The following is a 23,590-nucleotide window of genomic DNA, read 5'->3' as shown; positions in this document are numbered from 1 at the left end:
CCCAACCCATAACCCCTCAGTGGCAGTTTTAAAATATAGTTTAAAACATTTCCAGTAGAGTTTCAGCCATGTTGATAGGCCTACGACCCACCCTAAACTCCCAACCCCTTTCCCAGAGATACTTAAAATTCAATTCAAATTGCTAGCCTACTACCCTTAGCCCAAGCAAAAATCCCCACCATTTCCTTTACCCCAACTCTCCCTCCCCCTCCATTTTGACCCATAACTTGTATTCAAGATGGCGGATGATGTTCAAATATAGTTTAGAACCTTCCCGGTACCATTACGGTCATTTTTATACCCCATATGTGTGCAGTAACAACAATTTGTATAACAACAAACATCAAAGTACAAGCAGATTCATAAGTTAAAATTCATACAAAAACAATTGATCAAAGTTTTGTTTTTGCTGAAAGTGATTTTTGTTTTAATACATTAAAAGTTGAAGTTTTTCTTAAATTGTGTAGTAGTTTATTTGCTTTTTAATGTTTATATACTTTCACCTTTACATTTGAAAATACATAAGCATTCATCTTGTGTTTGCTTATGTCACTAATTTCTTAAATCAAAACCAATATAATAAGATGTATAATATGTAGGCCTACATTCATTGTAAGTTTTTATTTCATTTTAAATCATTTCAAAACAAGATTCAATTTAAAAACTTCAGCAAATATCCATTGAAAATACTCCTAAAATTAGATTAAAAATTACTAATTATTATTAATTAAAATTTAGGAAATACTGATTTATGATTATATATCAATTTGATTTTATTAATTAAAAACAATAATAATAATAATGTTACTATTATGTATGTATTAGCATAGTTTTAAATATTACAATTAATATTGTTTTTACAGAATGACTTATAATATTTGGTATAATATTTAAAAATGATTAATAATAAAACAATTATTGTTACTATTATATAATTTAAAATTCAAAATAAAAAATTCCATTTAATAAATTTTAAACAAATCACAGTTGATATGGCAATATATTTGATTAATATGTTAAAACATTTGGATTATTATAATAAAATAATTTTAATGATAAGGCAAAATGATAATTTAAAAGAAACAAAGAAGAATCTAAATTATTCAATAATTACAGATTCTGATTTGTTATGGTGCTCTTTTAACCATCATCACTTTTGTCTTAAAAGATCAAAATAGCGATCCCAGTTGATGCCTTGTAATCATAATGTACCTAGTGTGAGACAAAGCCCATTCAGTTCTGAATCATGAACATTCTCTTATGGTGCTCTTTTAACCATCATCACTGTCTTCTTGAGACTGTGGTACCTATTATGGAAATTCCACCAGCTGGTGCCTGTCGAACCCTCTGTACCTGGTGTAAGGTAAAGCCCATTCAGGTTTGAATGATGACAGCTATTGTACCACCAACCACCTTTGTTAAACTCAGCACAGTTAGTACCGATAGTGCTACCGCTTCTCTTATCATTGTCTCTATCATACGTTGAAAATTGTTGACCATTGTGGCGTGATGTCAAAGAATCACCTTAACAAACAAAATTTTAAATCATCGTTAGTTTACTTCATATATAATATATTCATATATATGATACTGTACTAGAGTATAATTATACACACACTATAATTTTCACTCGGGATACTCGAGTCTAGGACTCGCTCATTTTCTCCTCCTCCATCTGGACACTATTGAGTAAAAAGTGCGATTTATAAAGTACTACTCCTCCCTTATTCATTGTAGTATTGAGCTGGGATTTGGCATGAATATACAACAGGGACATGTCCTCAAAGCTATAGAGCCATATAAGTCCTCAGAGTGGTCCCTAGTTAATATCACTGGCTCCTGGTTTAGGGACCACTGACTAATCCTATTGAATTAGAACAGGTAATGAATGCAAAAACAAAAATAACTTTATTGTGTGAGTAGTCTATGTTATTTTAAGGTACAAGGAGGGTCATTCCCTGTGTGAAACACCATGGCTTTCACCGTAGTTTTTCGAATGAACGTTGCAACATTTTGTAAGGAATTTAATCATATTTTTATCCATATATTTTTTTTAAATAACAAAAAATATAATATAATGTACCACACAGTGATATATTTTCGAATAGTTAGCCGTTATTGAAGAGATAATAATTTTTAACAAAAAGTCGCGTTGATCGGCGGGCTAGGCCAGGCCGAGCTAATCGGAGTCGCTACTTCATTGTTGATTTTCTCAAAATGAAGATTTCCTGAGCTATAAATAGTGACTCATATGTTTCATTAATGTGTTATTTTTTTTTTTTACTATTTATACATATTTATAATTTTTTATCAAATATTGCAAAATATTACTTTTCAGCCTTTTGGCTGCCGTTGTATTATTGATTTCTTTTTTATGAATAAATATACCTGAAGTGATATAATAAACCAATTTTAATAAACAACGCCTCATTTTAAAGCTTATTAAATATAGATTATAAATATATAAAAATCTAAAAATTGTTGACACTATGCCGATTTTGTGATGCCATGCCTCAATTCTTTAGTTACTGGCAGTAATTATATTTTGTTCACTCTTTATCCTGTTTGTGCAATTATTTAGCAAGCTTGTTTGTACACACACATACTGTTGCATTGACTGCCTCATAAATGCCTACATTAAAACAAACTAAAATCAGTAAATGTAGTTACTGCAGTAAATGCAGTATAATAATTTTAACATGATCTATTGATAAGATAAGTTGTTGTACTGTGAGTGCATGTGAACATTTTAATATTGTTAGATTCGTTTCAGGCTCGTAACAAGCTATTCTGGAATGGGAAGGCCATCCAAAAATGTACTTTATAGACACTTTGCATTCAAGGCTTTTACATTATATTTGAGACGCGACATAAATGGATAATCAAAAAGTATCAAATGATATAGTTATTTGTTTTTTAAACGTTTAAATATTGTGGTCTAATTATGACATGACTGGTGAAAACATGGGACTATTTCACAAAGGCGTAGAATTATTTTTTCATGAGGTTCACGTCAATATTATTATTAGAATTGTTTTGTTCTACTTTTCAGATGTTTTTAGAAGCTTTTCTTTAATGTTTGTCTAATTTCTTTAAGCTTTAGTATGTTGCATATACCGTAGTCCTACTGTATGGGCCTGGCTATGATACCGGATGTTTATATATGGTGGCTTTTCAAGAAAGCTGTCATCTATTTCACCTTTATATACAAAAAATATCGTAATTTAAGCTACATTGGGCCTAGAATAAATATCAACACACTAAAATGTCAAGTTATTCACGAAAAATTCTGTACCCGAAAATAACGCCATTTACAGTATTCATTTGAAATCAGTTTCTTTTATTTTTAACTTAAATAATTTCCAAATATTTTGGTCTAATTCAATTTCCGTCTTTTTACTTGATATTTGTTTATACAATACATGATTTGGAAATAGAAAAATAAACACCATTATGGTAAACTTGCCTGGAGAGTTCCATTGGTAGGAAAACAGTAACAACTGAACATTTACCATTTGCATATTTAAGCTAATTTGCATACCTTCGAGATGAGTGTCAGAGGTGTGATGCTCAAAAAATAATCACCTTATCATATGTAACCATTTAAAAAAAAAAAATCTCTGTTTGCAATTTGTTTCACTCAAAATCTGTCGGGGAATGCTAGTTCTTTTTGTCAGAGGGAATATAATATACAGTAGATTAAGAATCTTTAAAGTGTACCAAGACTCCATGATACTGTCACATAGGGTCCTACTATTACTAATCACCAAACAGAACCAAATGAAAACAAACGGAAACAATCAAGACCAAATGAGGTTCAGAATGTTACAAATACCCACCAAACAAGGATAGATACTTTTTCATTAATTTTTGAAACACAACTTTTAGCAAAAATTGTGAAAATTTATGTTAAAAATGATGAATTTCAGCAACAAACAAGCTTGTACACAAACTACCAAATTAGAGTATCTATGGCACACCTACAGTGCCTTTGATAGAACAAAACGTGTTGCACAATACGTAGATTGTTATCATTTTGTGTTCATTCTTTTTACGTTGATGTTTTTAACATAAAATTCAGGTGAACAAAATATATCATACCATGATTCAAATTTTTACAAAGATTTGAGAATTTAAAATTATAACTTTATAACTCTTACATAACTTATGAACAACAAACATCATATTATTTATTCAAATAAATAATAGACCCATTTTTATGTATTTAATTTTTTTATTAAAATGTATTGTTTTTAACATAAATTTGCAACATTGAGTATCATTTGGTCTTGTTTGTTTCTATTTGGTTCCATTTTGTGTTTAGTAGGACCGGTCACATACACAATACAAATACAATCATTTGCGTTCAATTCATAGTAGCTTCAATATTTGCCAGTCTAGTAACGCATGCCATCAGACCTTGTGCAATGTGTTTAAAAGTGGGTTTTTTTAGATTTTTAGTCGCGTGGAAGCGACTCTATAGTTCACTATGTCGGTCGGTCTGTCTGTCTGTCGGTCTGTCGGTCTGTCTGTCGGTCTGTCTGTCTGTCGGTCTGTCTGTCGGTCCGGTATCACTATGCATTGTAGCACACAAATTAATGGCTGTTGGCCTTGTTTAGTTAGAACTGAACATGTAAGCCGTTCGTCGGTTTTGTACCTGATTTTTTATTTCCATTTTATATAGGATAATAAATAAGCTTTTTCGCTACTTATATTTTATTACATAACTACAATAAAGAACTTTAAAGGTCACTTCATTTTTAAAATTGAAAGAATGGATTTACACGCAGTATTTTATTTACAATACATGTACCATGAAAAAAGTTGCCTCCCCTAATTTTGATGGAAAGACAGCCTCAAATTACGCTAGAACTTTGTTGCTTCTGTGGACTTTAGCCCTGACTTTAGATCCTGACGCCACCGCTGCTTAGGTACAGTACATGTCTCAAGTTCTTTCCCAGCAGTCAATGTCCTTATCATTTAGCTGTGTTTAACCAGTCATAATTCTAACATTATTTTTATTATCCTTTAAATGTGATAAATGCAAAAGAAACCTTATATGTGTCCATGGATTATTTTCACTGCAAGGTACAAAGGGTGATAAGGCCTTAAAAAAGGTTAATTCTTTGTATACTTAATTTGTTTTTAAATGTAAATATAGATTGAATATACTAACCTGCAGTTCCATTGTATCCACTGATTTTCAAAGTATAGTTAGAGTCCTCAGTACCAACACGAAAGTGAGAATATTTTGCGATCTTCATTTCATCCAAGTGGTCAGTCATCTCTATTAGAAGCTCAAAACTGCCATCAAATGTTATGCGGTTGATCTGTTCATTACCAAGCCAGAACTCTGAGTTCACATTTCCAAAACCATTTTTGTATTCTGCCCAACCACGGTAGAAATCGACCAATCCATCTTCTCTTCTTTGTATTACCTGGTAATAACCATAGATAGTACTTAATGAATAAGATAGTGTTGTACTTCACTTAATAAGATGTAGAGGTATAAATGCCAGGTTAGTGATCTGGTCGGTTGTAGGTTCGAGTCCAACCCAAGAATTACTTGTCGAAGTATTCTCAATGTAAAAGTAAAGTACAAATTATGTCATAGTAGGGCAAAACATCTGACCAATTACACCCTGACGCAAGGCTCCACAGTAGTTACAAACAATTTAAGATATGATCATGATGCATGACAAATGTGTAATTATGCATGTGTTTGTGCACAATGCATGTTTCTAAGATCACTTTGAAATGCAGGACCATCCCACACAATGCGAGAAGGTTGTTTACGATGGAATAAATGAATAAAGATAAAACCATAATGACAAAACCCATTTTACTGATGAAATAACCAACAATAAAGAAGATTAATTTAGTGTATTGTAATTTAAAATTTGATATACTTATTTTTTTTACAGTTAGGTGTTAGCTTGTAGTGTTTAACTGCGAATAGTAAGCTGCAGCCTAGCTGTATTACATTACTGTACCATCTCTAATATCTAAATTATTGTTTTTATACTTACAGTCCAACCGCCATCATCCTTCATGTCACAGTAGACAGTAATCTCTCGTCCTCCATCTCCTGGCTGTATCACATATTGACCACTCACAGCAGAAGGATCATTTCGTAAAATGTCACCACAGTCCCTCATAAAACACTCTAACATTACAATTTGTAAAGATTTCGATCCAAGTCGGCCCTAAACTGTCTCGGCCAAAGTCAAGCCGGCCCCAAGTCAAGTCGGCCCCAAGTCAAGTCGGCCCCAAGTCAACTCGGCCTCAAGTCAACTCGGCCTCACATCAACTCGGCCAAAAAATAATCGGTCAACTCGGCCCCGTTAAAGTATGGAACGCAAAAAGTGCAAAGGAAGGGGATTGATGACATTTTCGTGCGTCAAAATTCAATAAACATGTCCGATATGCGAGGACATTTATTAGGTGTAATAAGATTGTTTGGTTGAATCATTGATGTATAAAATAATGGTAACTCCATGGTTGAATCATGTGTAGATATTTTCAGTGTATGCATTTGATTAGGCGACAACATCTGAAACCAATTCGTAGCTGCGCCTCCCTCTGCGCCTTTGGCAGCTATTTCGATATCTAAAACTGCTACGTGTTTTCGCTGACCGGGGGATTCCCCTTTTTTAAAAACGCAAATCATGAAAAAAAACGATATGTACGATCATTTTTTCTATGGCCAAATGGTGGAACGTAGGCCTACGTCTTCGATTTACTAAAATGCGGTACCTGCACGTGTTTTTGTAACACGCAGGTACTTCTATTCATATCGGCAATGAGATCATTTTTTTATATGAGTATTTTTTTTATTTCTTCATTTTTTTTAAAGCTTGGATAGTAATAATCATAATAATGTTAAGCACTTTTTGCGTTCCATACTTTATTGTGACCGAGTTGACCGATTAGTTTTTGGCCGAGTTGACGTGAGGCCGAGTTGACTTGAGGCCGAGTTGCCTTGGGGCCGACTTGACGTGGGGCCGACTTGACTTTGGCCGAGACAGTTTGGGGCCGACTTGACCTGCACCCTTTGTAAATGATAAAAAAATATCAAAGTAAGAAATCATTCGGTTAATAGAAGACCTGCTTTACTATATAGATTGTAACGATAAAAAAAAAAGTATGAAAACAAGGAAGTTACAACATTGTATCCCACAACCTTACTATTTTGATTTTAAAATATGGGAGGTCTAAAATTGGGTGAAGCTTTGAAAAATTGGCTTTTATTTTATTATTATTATTTATTAAAATAAAATACAAGATTGTGACATTCTCTTTTGAGATATTGTCAGTCATTCATGCACTCTCCTACACCTAGCATCACTACACAAACAAAGTGTGAAGACGCGATCATGGTAAGACGTGATCTATACAGCTCAGCAAAAACAGCTTTTTAAACGTATTTTAATGCCTTCTTTTTCGCTGTATTTTACTTTGAAATCATCTTTTATACATCTCTGTTTTGACTGTGTGTGTTTTGTTGCATATTAAGACTTGTTTTGCGAAGAAACTATAATCTCTGTTTAAATGTGCATTACCCATGGGCATCAAAGCACAAATAGAGCCAACGTTAGGCTACAGCATTTGCATAACATAATTTGCATATCCAGCTGCAGCATATACAGTATACCAGTATGACAAAACAGAAATACTGGAGTTTATTTTTCTAGTCCAAGTAGTGGCAGAATTCCAGACCACCTGATTCGACTACGAGAGACAGTACAATGAGATCTTGTGCTATGTTTTCCTGAATATGAAGGAAGGAGCTTTACATAAGAAGGAAGTTAGCCCTTCTCGCAGAGGACATACCATCGGTTATTCAATTATCAACAAGATTCCCGACTCCCGACTTAATAACGTTTTTAAACCCAGCGCATGTATGTTGAACGACTCGGCTGCAAACTGATGTACAATTGGCAAACAACAATACCGAGGACTTAATCGAGGGTTTGCGCTATGTTAAAGAACCAAGTTTAACTCTTAACCAGAGCCGTTAGCGATCTTAGAATAAAGACCAATGAGTGTCTACCCTCATTAGTTGCTATCGACAACATTCAATCCATTCTTCAAGCTGATACGTCTAATAACTTCATCAGCCCAAAAAGTCCATCAGTCATTATGGATTTAACAACTGAAACTTCCATTACGACTACACCCGCAGAACTTTCTCCTAAATTGTTGTCTGGTGAGTTTGCAGCTGTCCCTGTCAACCAGGTGACAGACGATTTGATATCCCAAGCAATACCAGGCTCTGACTTCGCAAATTTTCAACTCCAAATAAACCAAAGGAGGAAGTTCAAACACCACGCTTATAGACCTACGAAAAGCCTCCATCGCTTTTTCATACGTTTAGTGGAAGACTTCATCAATCTACTTCGAATGCAGCGTTAAGAAAACATATACATGACATCGGTATCCGCAGCGTCACTGATATAATTTCGCTGAAAAATCGCAATCATCCTTGCCTCATTCTGTGTTGTGTTGGACAATGAATCTGATACCCTGATCATCTCATCACCTGAATCGTGGCCAGACAGAGTTCGCGTGAGGGACTTTACACCTAGAAAGCCGAGGAATAACTTACATTGCTTCAAACATCATTCTACCTGATGAGGTTGTGAAAAAGTTAAACACAATATTTAAAAAATTTATTTGGAATTAGATCGGAGCGAATATGAATTAGGTGGATTTCAAGTGTTCCACCTTGGCAACTATTTAGAATCTATTAGTTTATCGTGGATAATAAAATTGAGTTGTGTCTGTTGTGTCATCTGCAAAACAAGTCATTTTTAGCTCGTTCCTGTCCTCTTTCGACATTAAAGAATTTAGACACATGTCCGTTATTGATTAAAATGAAGGATTTTTCCAAAGTTTAGTCTTTTGAGAACATCTATTAATATCGCCTATTAATCGAGTCAAATGCCTTTTTAAAATCAACGCATAGCATTATTCTCGAGTTTCTTGAGATATCTTCAATTAATCTTATATTTTAGTGTATATTTCTTCCTTTAACAAAACCGCTTTGATCATAACTAATAATAGAATAACTTCTCGTTGCTAAGCATTTGGTTAGAATTTTATAGTCTATCTTTAAATGACTGCTAATAGGACGCCAATTATCTCGTGAGTGGCGGGGTAAATCTTTCCCTTTGTGTATAGCATTTAAGAGATTGAGATTTTGTTAATTCACCAAATTTGTATGATCATTAAATGAATTCACTACTTGTTATCCTACTTTAACCCAGAATCTTTTATAAATTCAGGTGAGAGCCCATCATACCCAGGGCTTTTATTATTTTCAATCATTTTTAGTGCATTTAAACATTCCTCATAGCTATACCTTCACATATATTTTTATCTTTTTCATCTAGTTTCGGAAAAGTAATTCCATCTAGAAATGATTCTATATTTTCTGTAAGAGTGTCGTTTTCAGATCTATATAGTTCAGAAAAGAAACTGACCTGCATGTTTAAAATGTCAGAGTTGTTTGTGATTTCTCTGTTGAATTTGTTTGAGTTTTTTTATACCTCTTATTTTTTCTAGATTAAAAAATATTTTGATGACCTTTCACCTTCTTCGCACCACTTTTCACGAGATCTTATTTGAATGCCTCTAACTACATGCTCGTAAAGCGTTTCATATTCCAATTTTACCTTGTTATATTGACGTCAAAGGGACAATAAGTTTTGTATTTTTATTTTAACTGATTTTTGTTTGATTTACTCGAATCCGTGAATTTTTATACCAAATTCATTTTTAATTTCAATTTTTTTTAAGAGAGAGAAGAGAGAGAGTGAAAGTGATAAGGTTACACTTCAGAGTCAATGGTTTTGGCTAACTCAATTTTTGCTTATATGTATAATAATGTTTTTTTTCTTTTATATAACTTTAATTTTGCATGCCACTATTATAACCATTTTTATATTTTAAATAGATTTTTTAAAAAAAAGGGAAACAGAGGGATGTAATGTAATGATATACATTTATAATTGAGAAATCAACCTTTGTATCAGAATTCAAATAAGTTCACAAACTTGGCCCAGAAAGTCCAGAGGAGAGTTTGTCCAGATGTTTTAAAAGTCCATTTAGCTCATAATTAAATCCCAAAAGTAAACAGTTTATTTGACCTCTCTAACCGTTCCCATCGTAAAACAATTAGATATTGACAGTTTTAAGCAAAGATTCGACAGGGCCAATTCATCATTGTAACCTCCCCAGATAAGATCAATCATTAGCTCCATAAATGATGTAATTGACATAGTGTATGCAAATGAACCGAAGCCAATATACCCCCAAGAGCCCAGACACACCTTACAGCCACTTCACGGAGCACACACACACCTCACAGCCACTTCCTCAGAAGCAGACCTACACACCTCACATCTCACCAACAGCATCACCTAATCCTCTGTTCCTTATCCTTATACTTATAATTGTATATTATATTGTATCAAGTATTATTGAATAAACAATATATGTGTTACTGCAGTCAAGCGAGTAAGAGTCTTCATTACAAGTCAGAAACCTCATAACACTATATTACACTACGCGAACATTTTCATTAAACCAAAGTTTGTTGCACAACTACATATGTACATGCATCTGCTGTCCAAGTTACAACATTACTGCTATCGCCGTTTTTGAGATCTGCGACCAACAAAAAATGAGCAGAAAAAATGAAATTTTTGACAATAACAATAGGCTATCACTCTACAGGGAGCGATAACCTAATTATCACTCTACAGAGAGCGATAGCCTAATAAATACAAATACTACTTACTTCTTAGTGGGCATACATCAGTATCTGCTATTGTTTGACTGGCAGCCAACACAACCAACATACAGCCAATTACTATCTTTGAATTCATTTTGTATCAAACTTAACTTTCTAATAGAAATATTTTTTATCCTGCTATGTCTCCTTTATATATGCTCCAAGCTCAATACTAAATCCGATTAAACATTGTACTTTACCAAGGGAGAGGTGTACAATTAATCCTTCTGTAAAGGAGATTAAACATTCAACCTTTGGAAGCAATTATTCCTGTTTTATAATTCTTGGGAGTGGTCTGGATTTCCCATATTTCCTTAAGTAGATTAAACATCACATTTGGAAGCAATTATTCCTGTTTTATAATTCTTTAATTAATAATTCTTTAAATACTTCAAGTCTCATTTCTCATTATCTTTTGGATAATGTATTTGGTTATTTCATCAATTATCTTCTTATCCTTTTTTTTTTACCATTTCTTAATTACCATTTTTTACCCATGACAAAAAAAGTGAATTGTGTTCCTGATGAGGGTAAACATCACTTTTATTTTTAATTAATGATAACATTAGGATACTTTCTTAAGCTCTGTCTATACCATCAAACTGTATGTGATGTGCCCATATGTAAATCATTACCATTTTGGGCATATCACTACCATATTTGGGCAGATCACACAGATCAAAAAAAAGTGTGACACTTTTTTTTGTCAAACTAGTTTACCAAAATCATGACAAATAAAGATTTATAAAAATGTCGTAGACTGAATTCATTCAAACTTAACTAGAACAGAGTAATAATATAGTTCATAAAATTAAGTGTTATATGACGATGTTCAATTTTAGAGCTTGGTTGTTAAATTACGATTTATACATTTATACAACGTTGTTATACCTTACATTACAAACTTTATATATATGGCTCTGAAACAAAGATTCAAGATGGCTGTGCCCATGTGGATCTATAGCGTCAGATTTTAAATGAATATTTTTAGAGTTTTGAGCTAATTATAAGTTGCATAGAAGAGTAATAGATAATTAGGTTGGTTGTTTATACTATTGTTGCTTATATTGATTATTGTTTTTAGTGTTTTGCACAAGTGAGATTTGGAGGGATTGAAATTTGGAGGATTACTGTACCGTCATTTTCTTGAGTTGAGGATTTAAGATAGTTTATCTCTAGTTGGGTAAGTCGGAATGGCCAAGTGCTAGATTGTTGATATTAACAATACATGTATTATTATTATGGGAACAATGCTACTGATTTAGGCCTAGTTAATGATTTTATCAGAAATATTCTTAATGTTATATAGATAAAGAAATGTTAAGAACTTGTTGTTTGTTTTGAGTAGATATTTATATAGTTGAGACAGATAATGTATTGTCAACTTCAATACATTTTGTTAAAGAATTTCTCTGATTGTATTTTAGGGGTTTTTTATTTTCGTTTCATTGCTGTTGTGTTCTTCACTTTGAGTACTTATTCATAAATAAAGAATACCAAATTGCAACCAATCTTTTTATTGTATCGTCGTTACTTCTGGTGTGTGCGCCCTGACAAGACATAAGAATAGAACCCGAACGACGACAAAAACAAACTTTGAATATGCCATTTTGCAGTTTGAATGACGTCCACTTCCACAGGAACAGAAAAATAATGATTTTTCATGTAAATTTATTTTTTCAAAAATACGGTAAACAAACATTCTACAAAAGTTTGTCCACTTTTCTTAAAAGGACATCCATGACTTACATAGTCTGATCGTGGAAGACAGCTAGCCATCACAAACATTCTGGAATCCATTCTGTATCAGCAGTTATTTTTGTGTTTGAATTGTCGGGGAGTTGCATAGGATTTTATTTCCTTTCGTTATGTGATAATGAATCCAATAATTTGGAAATGTTGATTTTGAAGGAATTAATTATTTTGTACGAATTTCTGATTTTTTTCTCGACGGAAAGGGGATTCCCCTCACATACTGCTTGTGACGTCACACACTGCAATTCATACCTCTTTATAATAGATAGAGGGCGCTGTTGGCCTTAACAAAACCACCTCCTGTTTTTTAAACTTCAGATGTTGGCATGTATGCTGTTGGGTATGTATTTTAAGACAACAAACATCACAAATGAAAGAACAATAATAATATTACAAACAACACATTAAGTTCTTAACTCCCAACAATTGCAATCACATGCAAAATTCACTTACATAATAATAAAATTTCACTAAATCTGTGATTGGTTTTCATTAGATTCTTCTGGTAAAAACCTAAAGTTACTAAATCATTTAAAATGTTGTGTTAAGAAAACAATCTCTTGCACTATTTGCTGTGTCAGTAGGTAAAGTAATTTCCAGTATAGATTATAAAATTATTAAATATTTTATACAATTACTACTGTACATAGTTAAAGTTCTCCTTTTGGTGCTCTTTTAACCATCGTCTGTGTAATCTTATGGCTGTATTTAGTTCCCTTGAAATGATGCCACAATATACCTTTGTCATAATTGGCAGCTGCAATTGTACCTGGTGTAAGGTAAGGCCATTCAGGGATAAGTGGTAACAATTTTTAAACCACCAACCAGCTTGGGAGTTTTCAGCACAGTTCTTACTAGACGTTCCATCACTGTTGTCTCTGTCTTATGTTGAAAACGGTCTGTCCTTATGGTATGCCATAAAGTCACCTAACAAAAGAAAGATCAGGTTTGTTTCAGAGTGGTCAGTCTTATTTTGTTTCGAACTTGGGTTTTTAGGTGTTGTTTCACACTTAGGTTTTTTAGACTCTGGTTTGAGTTTTTTTTCACACTCTGGTTGGAGCACACCCAGGTTTGAGTGAATGCTTAGTTTAAAGTAATATTTTAGTATTTTTATTTCATTATTTTGTTTTTATTTCCCTCAAAGCTTTTCCAATTCCTACCACTGAATACATCCCTGATAAAATTAATTTGTAATGCCTTCACCTGCATTTCCTGTGTACCCACTAATTCTGAGACCTTGCTTGTCTTGTTTGTTTCCGTTTTGTGTTTAGTAGGACCGATCACATACACAATACAATTAAAATCATTTGCGTTCATTTCATAGTGGACTTCGTAGCTTCAATATTTAGTTCGTTCCGCCATTCTAGTAATGCATGCTATCAGATCTTGTGCAATGTGTTTAAAAGTGAGTTTTTTAGATTTTTTAGTTAGAACTGAACATTTAAAGTCGTTTTTGTACCTGATTTTTTATTTCCATTTTCTATAGGATAATAAATAAGCTCTTTCGCTATTTATATTTTATTACATAACTACGATAAAGAACTTTCAAGGTCACTTCATTATTAAAATTGAAAGAATGAATTTGCACGCAGTATTTTATTTACATGTACCATGAAAATTTGATGAAGACAACCTCAAATTACGCTAGAACTCTGTTGCTTCCGTGGACTTTAGATCCTGCACCACTGCTGCTTGGGTATAGTACAGTACATGTCTCAAATTCTGTCCCAGCAGTAATTGTAATTCTAACATTATTTTTATTATCCTTTAAATATGATAAATGCAAAAGAAACCTTATATGGGTCCATAGATTATTTTCACTGCAAGGTACAAAGGGTGATAAGGCCTTAAAAAAGGTTAATTCTTTGTTTACTTATTAGTATTTGTTTACTAGTTAGTATTAGGCTTAGCCTAGACGTTTTAGCCTTGCTGGCCTAGGATTGTTTGGTCGTTTGTTGACATAATTAACATATTAAAATAGGTGTATTTATAAAATCCATATAAATATAACATTTAATATAATATTAAAAACCAAATGCTACTGTTTTAATCAATGTGAATGAAATATAGGCCTTGGCTAGGGCTACCTTTTATTTGATTCAAATGACAGGAAGCTATTTAGATGTTATATAAAACAAATAATGAATGTTTTATATTCATGTATTTAATTCGTCACTATGACGAATTATAGGTTATATGCATTGATTTAAATAAAGATAGTACAAATAATGGCATTTGGTGAATGATGAAAGGTTATATATCAACGAGGCAACGCCATTATTTGTACCATTACACTCATAAATATTCATTACTGTATTTGAATAATAACATACGTTATGATCATCTTATTGTATGATGCTTTAAAATCCAAGTTTTACCTAAATGTAAATTGAATTAAATTGAACTATTCAACATTTTGATTACTTGAATTCTGCCATATAGCCTATAATTGCTAAAACCATGTTAAATGGCTTTAAAATGGCTCGTATTTAAATTTCTAAATGTTCTAGCATGTCAGTTAATAACTTTTATATTAAGTATATCGAGACAATATTTACATGTGCAAAAATATCCAGTCGTCAAAGTGTTTGGCAAATGGTTGGAGAAAGGTCCAGTTGGCGAAAGGTCCAACTTTAAGAATAGCTATTTAGAGACTGAAATATCATATAGTTCATTGAGATTATCAATCAAAGTATTGATAGAGGGCGATGTTGCTGTATCAATGCCAATCTTTTGGTTTTTTTTATTTAATTAGATTTTTGAATCCACAATTGAGAAAATATTGACTAGGCCGCCGTTTCGCAACATATGGATCGCGACCCAATGTTTGGGCCATGAGAACAAAATGATGGGTAGAACATGGATTTACCTACCAACTGGTTCTACGACGACGCTAGTTTTCTGTAGTTTGCAAAAGAGTATGTAACTTGACTGAAAAACTGTGAACTTTGATGTACCGGCAGTCCAAATGATGTTATACACTTAGCGATGTTATTCAGGCCCTAGCCAGGGGAACTTTGTATGGTTCGGGAGAACCCCTTGATGTTAGCATTGAACGCAATTTATGCTGTCCTTAGTCTTGTGTGTTTACCGGTGGAAAATGTATGCTACAATCATTTTGTCAATTGCGAGTGCACTATTATTATCATTTCTGGCCAACTAGAGGTGCTGTTTATCATGATTTTTACGTGCGAGATTACCATTTCCAGTCATCTAGGGTTGTCATTTAACAAAATTCGCTTTGCTTTGCAGGCCCCACTACATGAAAAATTTACTTTCACCTTTACCTTGGAAAATACATAAACATTCATCTTGTGTTTGCTTATGTCACTAATTTCTTTGATCAAAACCAATATTATAAGATATATAACATGTAGGCCTACATTCATTCATCATTTCAAAACAAGATTCAACAACTGCAGCAAATATCTACTGAAAATACTCCTAAAATTAAACTAATTATCATTAATGAAAATACAAGAAATACTAAATCTATTGATTTAGATATCAATTTTATTTTATTGATAATTAAAAACAAGGAATAATAATAATGTTACTTTTGAATAAATTTAAATAATAATAAAATTAATAATTTTATGCAATCAATTATTGTAATCAAAAGTTGATATGACTTGACTATATTATTTGATATAATATTTAAAGAGAATTAATAGCACATGTTCATTGTTACTATTATTATATAACTTAATATGATAATAATAAAATTAATAATAAGAATAATAACAATAATAATGATAATATTTAATAATTTTTAAAAATAACAGTTAATTGATATGAAAATATAGTTGATTTTTAAAGAGAATTAATAGCACATGTTCATTATTATATAACTTAAAATGCTAATAATAAAATTAATAATAATAATAGTAATAGATTAAATTTAACTAGCTTTTATTATAATAATATAAAATAATTATTTAAAGATAAAATAAAAAATAGCTAAAAGAAACAAAAGATGAACTAAATATTATTCTAAACTTTAATAATTCATAAGTAATATTTAATGATTACATATTCTGATTTGTTATGGTGCTCTCTTAACCATCATCACTGTCATTTTTAGACTGATATAGTTTGATGACCAGGAAATTCCTTTGCCATCATGTGTACCTGGTGTAAGGTAAAGGCCATTCAGGTTCGAAATAACACAGTTATTGTGCCACCAACCACCTTTGAATGTCTCAGCACAGTTACTACCGCTTCTCTTATCATTGTCTCTATCATACGTTGTAAATTTTTGACTATCCTGGTATGCCAAAGAGTCACCTAAACAAACAAAATATTAAATCATTTTCAGTTTACTAATCAATCTTTAAATTAAAATTCATTTTTAAATATTTTTTTCTTGGTATTATAAAATAAAAGATATTTGATATAAAAAGGGAAAATAATAATTATACAATCCTATAATTCATAATTTATTTTATAATTGATTTAAATTTATTACTAAAATGGTATGGCAAAAATTAAATCATAACACAATTATATAAATGGTTTTTTTATAATCTATTTGTATTTGTTATTAACATTAACATTTTTTTAGTGTGTTATTTAGTTCGTAGTTCTATTTTGATGTAATTTGACGATTTTTTATGTTAGTAACTGTGCCTGATTGTGCTGTCTCATGTTTTTTAGTCTTGAGAACTGTTTTTTGCGTGTTATACTCTCCAACTAACAACCTGCAACATAGGCTAGGCTACCCCTCTTCCGCTGACCGCTACAATGTGCAAGCAGAATACCACCGGCACTTGCAATGACTTAACAGCATCTGGAAGCGTGTTCAGAGCTAGGCCTAGAGGAAGGAGAGCAGGGTGGAAAGCACGGCGAAGGATCCCTGTCATACTTAATGTATTCCCGATTGAATCTAAATGGCCTCACATTATTAAGGGTAATAGAACCACTGTGAGAACTATTATCCATATTGCAACTTCACCGAAGCAGGATAACAATAGGCTAGCGATAGAGAAGAATAAGCAACAACTTTTGCCTAATTTCTTATTAACGAACGCCCAATCGCTGATCAATAAGCGTAATGAATTTCATCTGTTATGAAATAAAGTAAAGCAAATTAAAGATTTAACATCATCTAAAATGGGTCGAGATCTAAATATTAATGTTACAGACATATCCGCCTCTGATCACATAGATATCGCTAATGCAATTAATTCCCAGTTTGCTAGCATTAATAATGACATACCCCCACTAGACTATTGTATTTTACCGGCATATTTGCCATGTAACAATCCTGTACAGCAAGATAAATGGGAGGTTTATAATAAGTTAAGAAAAACCAACCCACATAAATCAGCAGGACCTGATAAAATACCCCCTTAATTCTTAAAGAGTTTGCCCTTGAGTTAAGTGAACCCCTTACTAATATTTTAAATTGCTCATTTAGGGAAGGAAGTCTCCCCTCCCAATGAAAATCAGCTGTGACTGTTCCTATCCCCAAGGTACACCCACCAAAAATTGATAAGTTAAGACCTATCTCGTTAACATCTGTCTTTGCAAAAGTGGCTGTAATAGTAACAAAATTTCACAATTACCATCCAGAACCGCCCGTTTCAGTAACAGTCCAATTATTAATCGTAATCGTTTTTTCGTGGTGTTTTTTTTATCTACTCGACTCGACAGCGAATATATAAATAAATTTCCCACGGTAGAGGCATGATGGCACCACACGGTAAACTACAATGAAGTAGTAGTAGTAGTATAGGCTTAGGCCAACTTCTAAAAATAAAACGTCCAGTCGATCCAGAAACGATGCCGACAACAAAAAGATTGTTAAAATTCTAAATATAGTATCGGAACGTTGATCGCGCACACAGACCTAGATTTTTTTGGGGATCATATGGAAGGCCTGGAAAGCGACGAAGATCGTGTACCTAGATTTTGTGTCACATGACATGAAACGCTATACTCTCTACTCTAAATTAACTCATGTTTTTTTTCACTCAAAATTAATTATGGTCGGGGTTAGCTACAGGATACTAGGGCCATTTTCATTACACAGTGACATGTCGTAATAATTGTTAAATCTTAACATGGAATATATTGATTTTGCATATATTTTGTTTATGTTTACGTTGGCATATTTATAATTCGTTAGTCAAGGTAGGATTAAATAATTTAGCGTAAGCCTAGGCCGCTGAAACTAGACTCCACTCCGATGTTGATTCGGCGCACGATGTCGTCTCGTCCGGCTAAATTAGGCTAACCACCAAAATGTGTCGTCTCCTACTAGGCCTAGCCTTTAGGTAGGATTTTTAGGCGGCGCCGATTTTAATTAGTGAACAGTACATTGTTAATTTGCGTTGTCCATGTGTTTTCTAAAGACGATGACAATGTTGTTTATTAACCCTACGAACCACCCTACGATCGACGCGTTGATAATTATAATAACAATAATTATACGAACAATAGGCTACGATCTACATGCGTAAATATAGCGGTGGTCGGCGTCATGAAAATGGTGGTCGGAAATTCCGATTCCGAATAAAAATAAATAGTATTGCAATGCTATATCCATTCATCGGAAATCAATACATTTGTATAAATGCATAATAAATCTATCAAAATAGTATTTTTTTTAAAAGAAAATCAGCCTTTCTTCAACATTATGATGCTGTACTCGACCTGTTCAACCGGTTTTCAGCTAATAAAAACAATTATCGTAGGAGGAGATAGGAAAATGCGAAGCATTCTCGTATTATTGTGTGCGGGTATTTTTAAAGATGGACATCCATTAGACAGTGTATACCACGATCGGAAAACACCCTATTTGGGGGAAATCGTTGAACCTAAATTTGTTTTAATTAGTAAACAGGGTGGTTAAAATCAGTACGAACCAACTTTATATACCATCGAGTAAAAATTCTAGAAATAACCCGCGATTTACCGAATTTTGCCCTTACGTAAATTTATATATAGATTATATATATATATTATATATCATTCATAATTATTGAAACACAACTTTTAGCAAAAATCATGAAAATTTTTACAAACAAGCTTGTTCACAAACTATCAAATTATTATTTCACATATTTATATATTCAAATAAATAAAAAAGCCATTTTTATGCTTCATAGAATTTTTTTACATTATTTCATTTATTTGAATGAAATTTATTGTTTTTAACATATTTGCACGATTTTTGATTACGATTATTAATGAACAAGTACATGTATCTACCCTTGTTTGGTGAGTATTTTTAGTCGCGTGAAAGCGACTCTATAGTTCACTATGTCGGTCGGTTGGTCTGTCTGTCTGTCGGTCTGTCTGTCTGTCTGTCTGTCTGTCTGTCTGTCTGTCTGTCTGTCTGTCGGTCCGGTATCACTATGCGTTTTATCGCTTTCTGACCTTATCTTGATATCAGTTTAATCTAAAAAAAGTCAATTTTTCACAGAATATTCCTTATGGCCAGGAATCGATGTGGTTATGTTTTCACGGTGCGCAATAAAAAATTACGCGGTCTACGCACGATTTAACGAAATCACGTTTGTAATCATATCTTCACAACCATGAATCACAATTAAATAAAATTTGGTACTCATAAATTTCAGGGCATAAATCATCATATGGCAATACAATTACGTGCGTAGCGCATGTAACGCATGCGTACGCGCGCTTAAAATTTTCAAAATTTATTTTCGATGAAATAAGAGTACGTTTCAGGCAATTTTAAGCGTTTACAAAATTGCCATGAGTGCGCAGATTTTTGCGCGCGCACTGCGCGTTAAATGTTATTGCGCACTCTTTTTGCCCGATTTCTGACTTACTTTTCAACTCGAAATTACGTTATACGAGCACGTCAAAAGTGACAGGCTACGCACGTGTAAATTTAAAAAATATAAATGTTTTTAAACATTTCAACATTTTTAAACATGTTCAGTAATTTCGGTCAGTATAGTTTACTATGTCGGTCGGTCGGTCGGTCTGTCTGTCGGTCCGGTATCACTATGCATTGTAGCACGCGACTTAATGGCTGTTGGCCTTGTTAACATTCGGTCTTGTTTCTTTCCACCATTGGTGCCGAAATATAGTTGGGGAGCCAGAAAGGGTTCACTTGCACCCTCTAGCAAACTATACCAACAATGTTTTTTTGCTTCCTTATATCAATACAAATCAATTTTTTGCTGTTGGTCGAAAACAAATTGGGATGCTTGGTCAGTACAGTGGCCAAAATATCAATATGGTCAAAGTTAAGACTTTACGTAACTTGGTAACTACTGGATGTATTGTATTTGTGCCAATCTACTCAGAAGACCAATATTTCTATTCACTCTAATGGGAAACTTTTGCCAAAAGTGGACAGAAATCCCTTTTCTGACCACTGGTCAAGAAATTAGCCATATGAATATCTCAGCAACAACAATATATTGCTGAACACTTCTGTTTTAGTTTCATCACAATCGGACTACGAAAAGTTCACTATCTTACGACCGGTAATTTTAAGTAATTGGTAATATTAATAAAATAATATGCAATTTTTATATTTGAATTATCATATTGGGCTTCCACCTGCTGCCATTAAAAATTGCGTTAATCTATAGAATATTAAATTATGCATTTGACCATGTATGTTGTTATCGTGTCTTCTGTTCTCACGTACAACAAACATGTTTTTAATATATGGCATAAGCAGTGGTTTCTTCATAAATTATCGATGTGATTATATTTAAATTGTAGTTCCTGGTGATTGGCTAGTAGTTATGTCATCCACATCACATCCAATCACATGGTCTAATCGAAAGAAAACTGCGATCCCTGATCTGGGATTGGCTGGCTATGTATAGCGATACGTCACCACTGACTCTACTACTTTCTAGCGCTCGTTTCGTTTTGAAAAGTAGACGCAAACCGGGCAAACTTAATCATGAACAAACACGGCATAAAAGTACCTTGTCTATTACTGTATTATTATTCCCACAAGAAGTAGACAACAATGAGTAGGCCTATATAGATCATGATTACACGTTGATAGCTACTACACTTAAGATTAGCCTACCAATAGGCCTACCTAGGCCAATATCAATGTCGGCAAATCATAGGGTTTACTAGTAAGCCTAGAAGGCCTGGGCCTAGTATCCTTGCTGATTTTGTAATTTTACATGTATGCTGAGACAACAACTAGTTGTTGTTTCAGATGTAGGGCTATTACAGGTCATAAAATGCTACTTTAAGGTCATAAAAACATTAGTGTACATCAATCGCGGCAGATTTCGAACATGGTAAAATGAGTGTTTTTTTAAACCCAAAGGGTACTACAATTTAATCTTGTAATTACATTTATTAATAATCTTTTAATATTTCTGGGAGACCGTTTAATTGGAATTCAGAAAAGTTATATTAAATTTGTCGCATAAAGTTTTGTTCTTAGCCATAGCAGCTAGCGCTAAAAATATAAAATATTAATCACGCCACCAAGATAAGAGTGCGCGAAAGCATACCGGTAGCCAACAAGATTAAAGGTTGTTGAGCAATATATTAGGCACGCGACCATTTAGTTGTTAACGACGGTTAATTAAACTGTGTTTATTTTGTAACATTGTGGGCAGTCATGGAAGCTTTGATTTCAAACTGATGCATATTCTTCTATTCTTTAATCCATGGTAGGACCGGTCACATACATGATACAATTAATATAATTTGCGTTCAATTCGTAGCGGCCTTCGTAGCTTCAATATTTGGTTTGTTCCGCCAGTCTAGTCACGCATGCCATCAGACCTTGTGCAATGTGTTTAAAAAGTGGGTTTTTTTAGATTTTTTTGTTAGAACTGAACATGTAAAGGTCACTCTATTTTTAATATTAAAAGAATGGATTTGCACGCAGTATTTTATTTACATGTACCATGAAAAAAGTTGCCTCCCCAAAATTTTATGAAGGCAGCCTCAAATTATGCTAGAACGCTGTTGCGTCCAGGGACTTTAGCTCTGAATTTAGATCTTGACGCCACCGCTGCTTAGGTCTCAATCATTTAACTGTGTTTAAGTAGTCGTAATTCTAACATTATTTTTATTATCCTTTAAATGTGATAAATGCTAAAGGAACACTATATGGGTCCAAATATTATTTTCACTGCAAGGTACAAAGGGTGTATAAGGCCTTAAAAAAGGTTAATTCTTTGTATACTTAATGTGTTTTTAAAAATGTAAAAATTGATTGAATATACTAACCTGCCGTCCCTGTGTATCCACGGATTTTCAAAGTATAGTTGGAGTCCTCAGTACCAACACGAAAGTGAGAATAATTTGCGATCTTTATTTCATCCAAGTGGTCAGTCATCTCTACTAGAAGCTCATAATTGCCATCAAATGTTATGCGGTGGATGTATTCATTACCAAGCCAGAACTCTGAGTTCACATTTCCAAAACCCTCTTTGTATTCTGCCCAATTACGGTAGAAATCAACCAATCCATCTTCTCTTCTTTGTATTACCTGGCAATGACCATAGATAGTACTTTGTAAGAACTTGAGATGAGATAAGATGTATTTAGTGTATTGTAATTTAAAATTTGATATTCAGTACTCATTTTTTTACAGTTAGGTGTTAGCTCGTAGTGTTTAACTGCGAATAGTAAGCTGCAGCCTCTCTAATATCTAAATTATTGTTTTTATACTTACAGTCCAACCACCATCCTTCATGTCACAGTACACAGTAATTTGTGGTCCTCCATCTCCTGGCTGTATCACATATTGACCACTCACAGCAGAAGGATAATTTCGTAAAATGTCACCACAGTCCCTCATAAAACGCTCTAAAATTACAATTTTGTAAATGATAAAAAAATATCATAAAGTATAAAAAACAACACCTCCTGTTTTTACATTTAGTAAAACAAAGTGTTGTTATTCATATTTATTATTTTTAGTAAATTTTAGATTTAATTCATTTTTATTTTCAGATCCATTTCAGTTTAAAATCATTTTCAACTTTCAGTATCAATTTTCAGTACAGTAGTTTTTACATCTATCCAGTCATCTGTTTACTGAATATCTCTGTTTACATGTTC

General features: G+C 33.0%; 2 protein-coding genes across 3 annotated transcripts in view; both read right to left on the bottom strand.

Moving 5' to 3' along the window:
• LOC144839886 (fibrinogen-like protein A) overlaps positions 1-11,015 on the bottom strand; it is a 55,616-nt gene extending 44,601 nt beyond the window's left edge. The window contains exon 1 of the mRNA XM_078695458.1: positions 10,798-11,015. Coding sequence (XP_078551584.1) covers positions 10,798-10,892 — 95 coding nt within the window. The 5' untranslated portion in view covers positions 10,893-11,015. The remainder of the gene's footprint in view (positions 1-10,797) is intronic.
• Positions 1,055-23,590, bottom strand: part of LOC144839878 (fibrinogen-like protein 1) — a 32,219-nt gene continuing 9,683 nt past the window's right edge. Inside the window, exons 2-4 of one of the 2 annotated variants that reach the window (XM_078695447.1) lie at positions 6,030-6,166; positions 5,177-5,438; positions 1,055-1,524 (exon numbers count right to left, since the gene is read on the bottom strand). In XM_078695447.1, coding sequence (XP_078551573.1) covers positions 1,259-1,524; positions 5,177-5,438; positions 6,030-6,166 — 665 coding nt within the window. In that variant the 3' untranslated portion in view covers positions 1,055-1,258. Of the gene's footprint in view, positions 1,525-5,176; positions 5,439-6,029; positions 6,478-23,590 lie in introns of those variants that run through there. The other variant, XM_078695448.1, reaches the window with a different exon arrangement.

This window comes from Antedon bifida, chromosome 4 (genome assembly GCF_963402885.1).
Source record: "Antedon bifida chromosome 4, ecAntBifi1.1, whole genome shotgun sequence".
Taxonomy (NCBI): domain Eukaryota; kingdom Metazoa; phylum Echinodermata; class Crinoidea; order Comatulida; family Antedonidae; genus Antedon; species Antedon bifida.
This window is presented reverse-complemented; position numbering and strand designations above follow the sequence as displayed.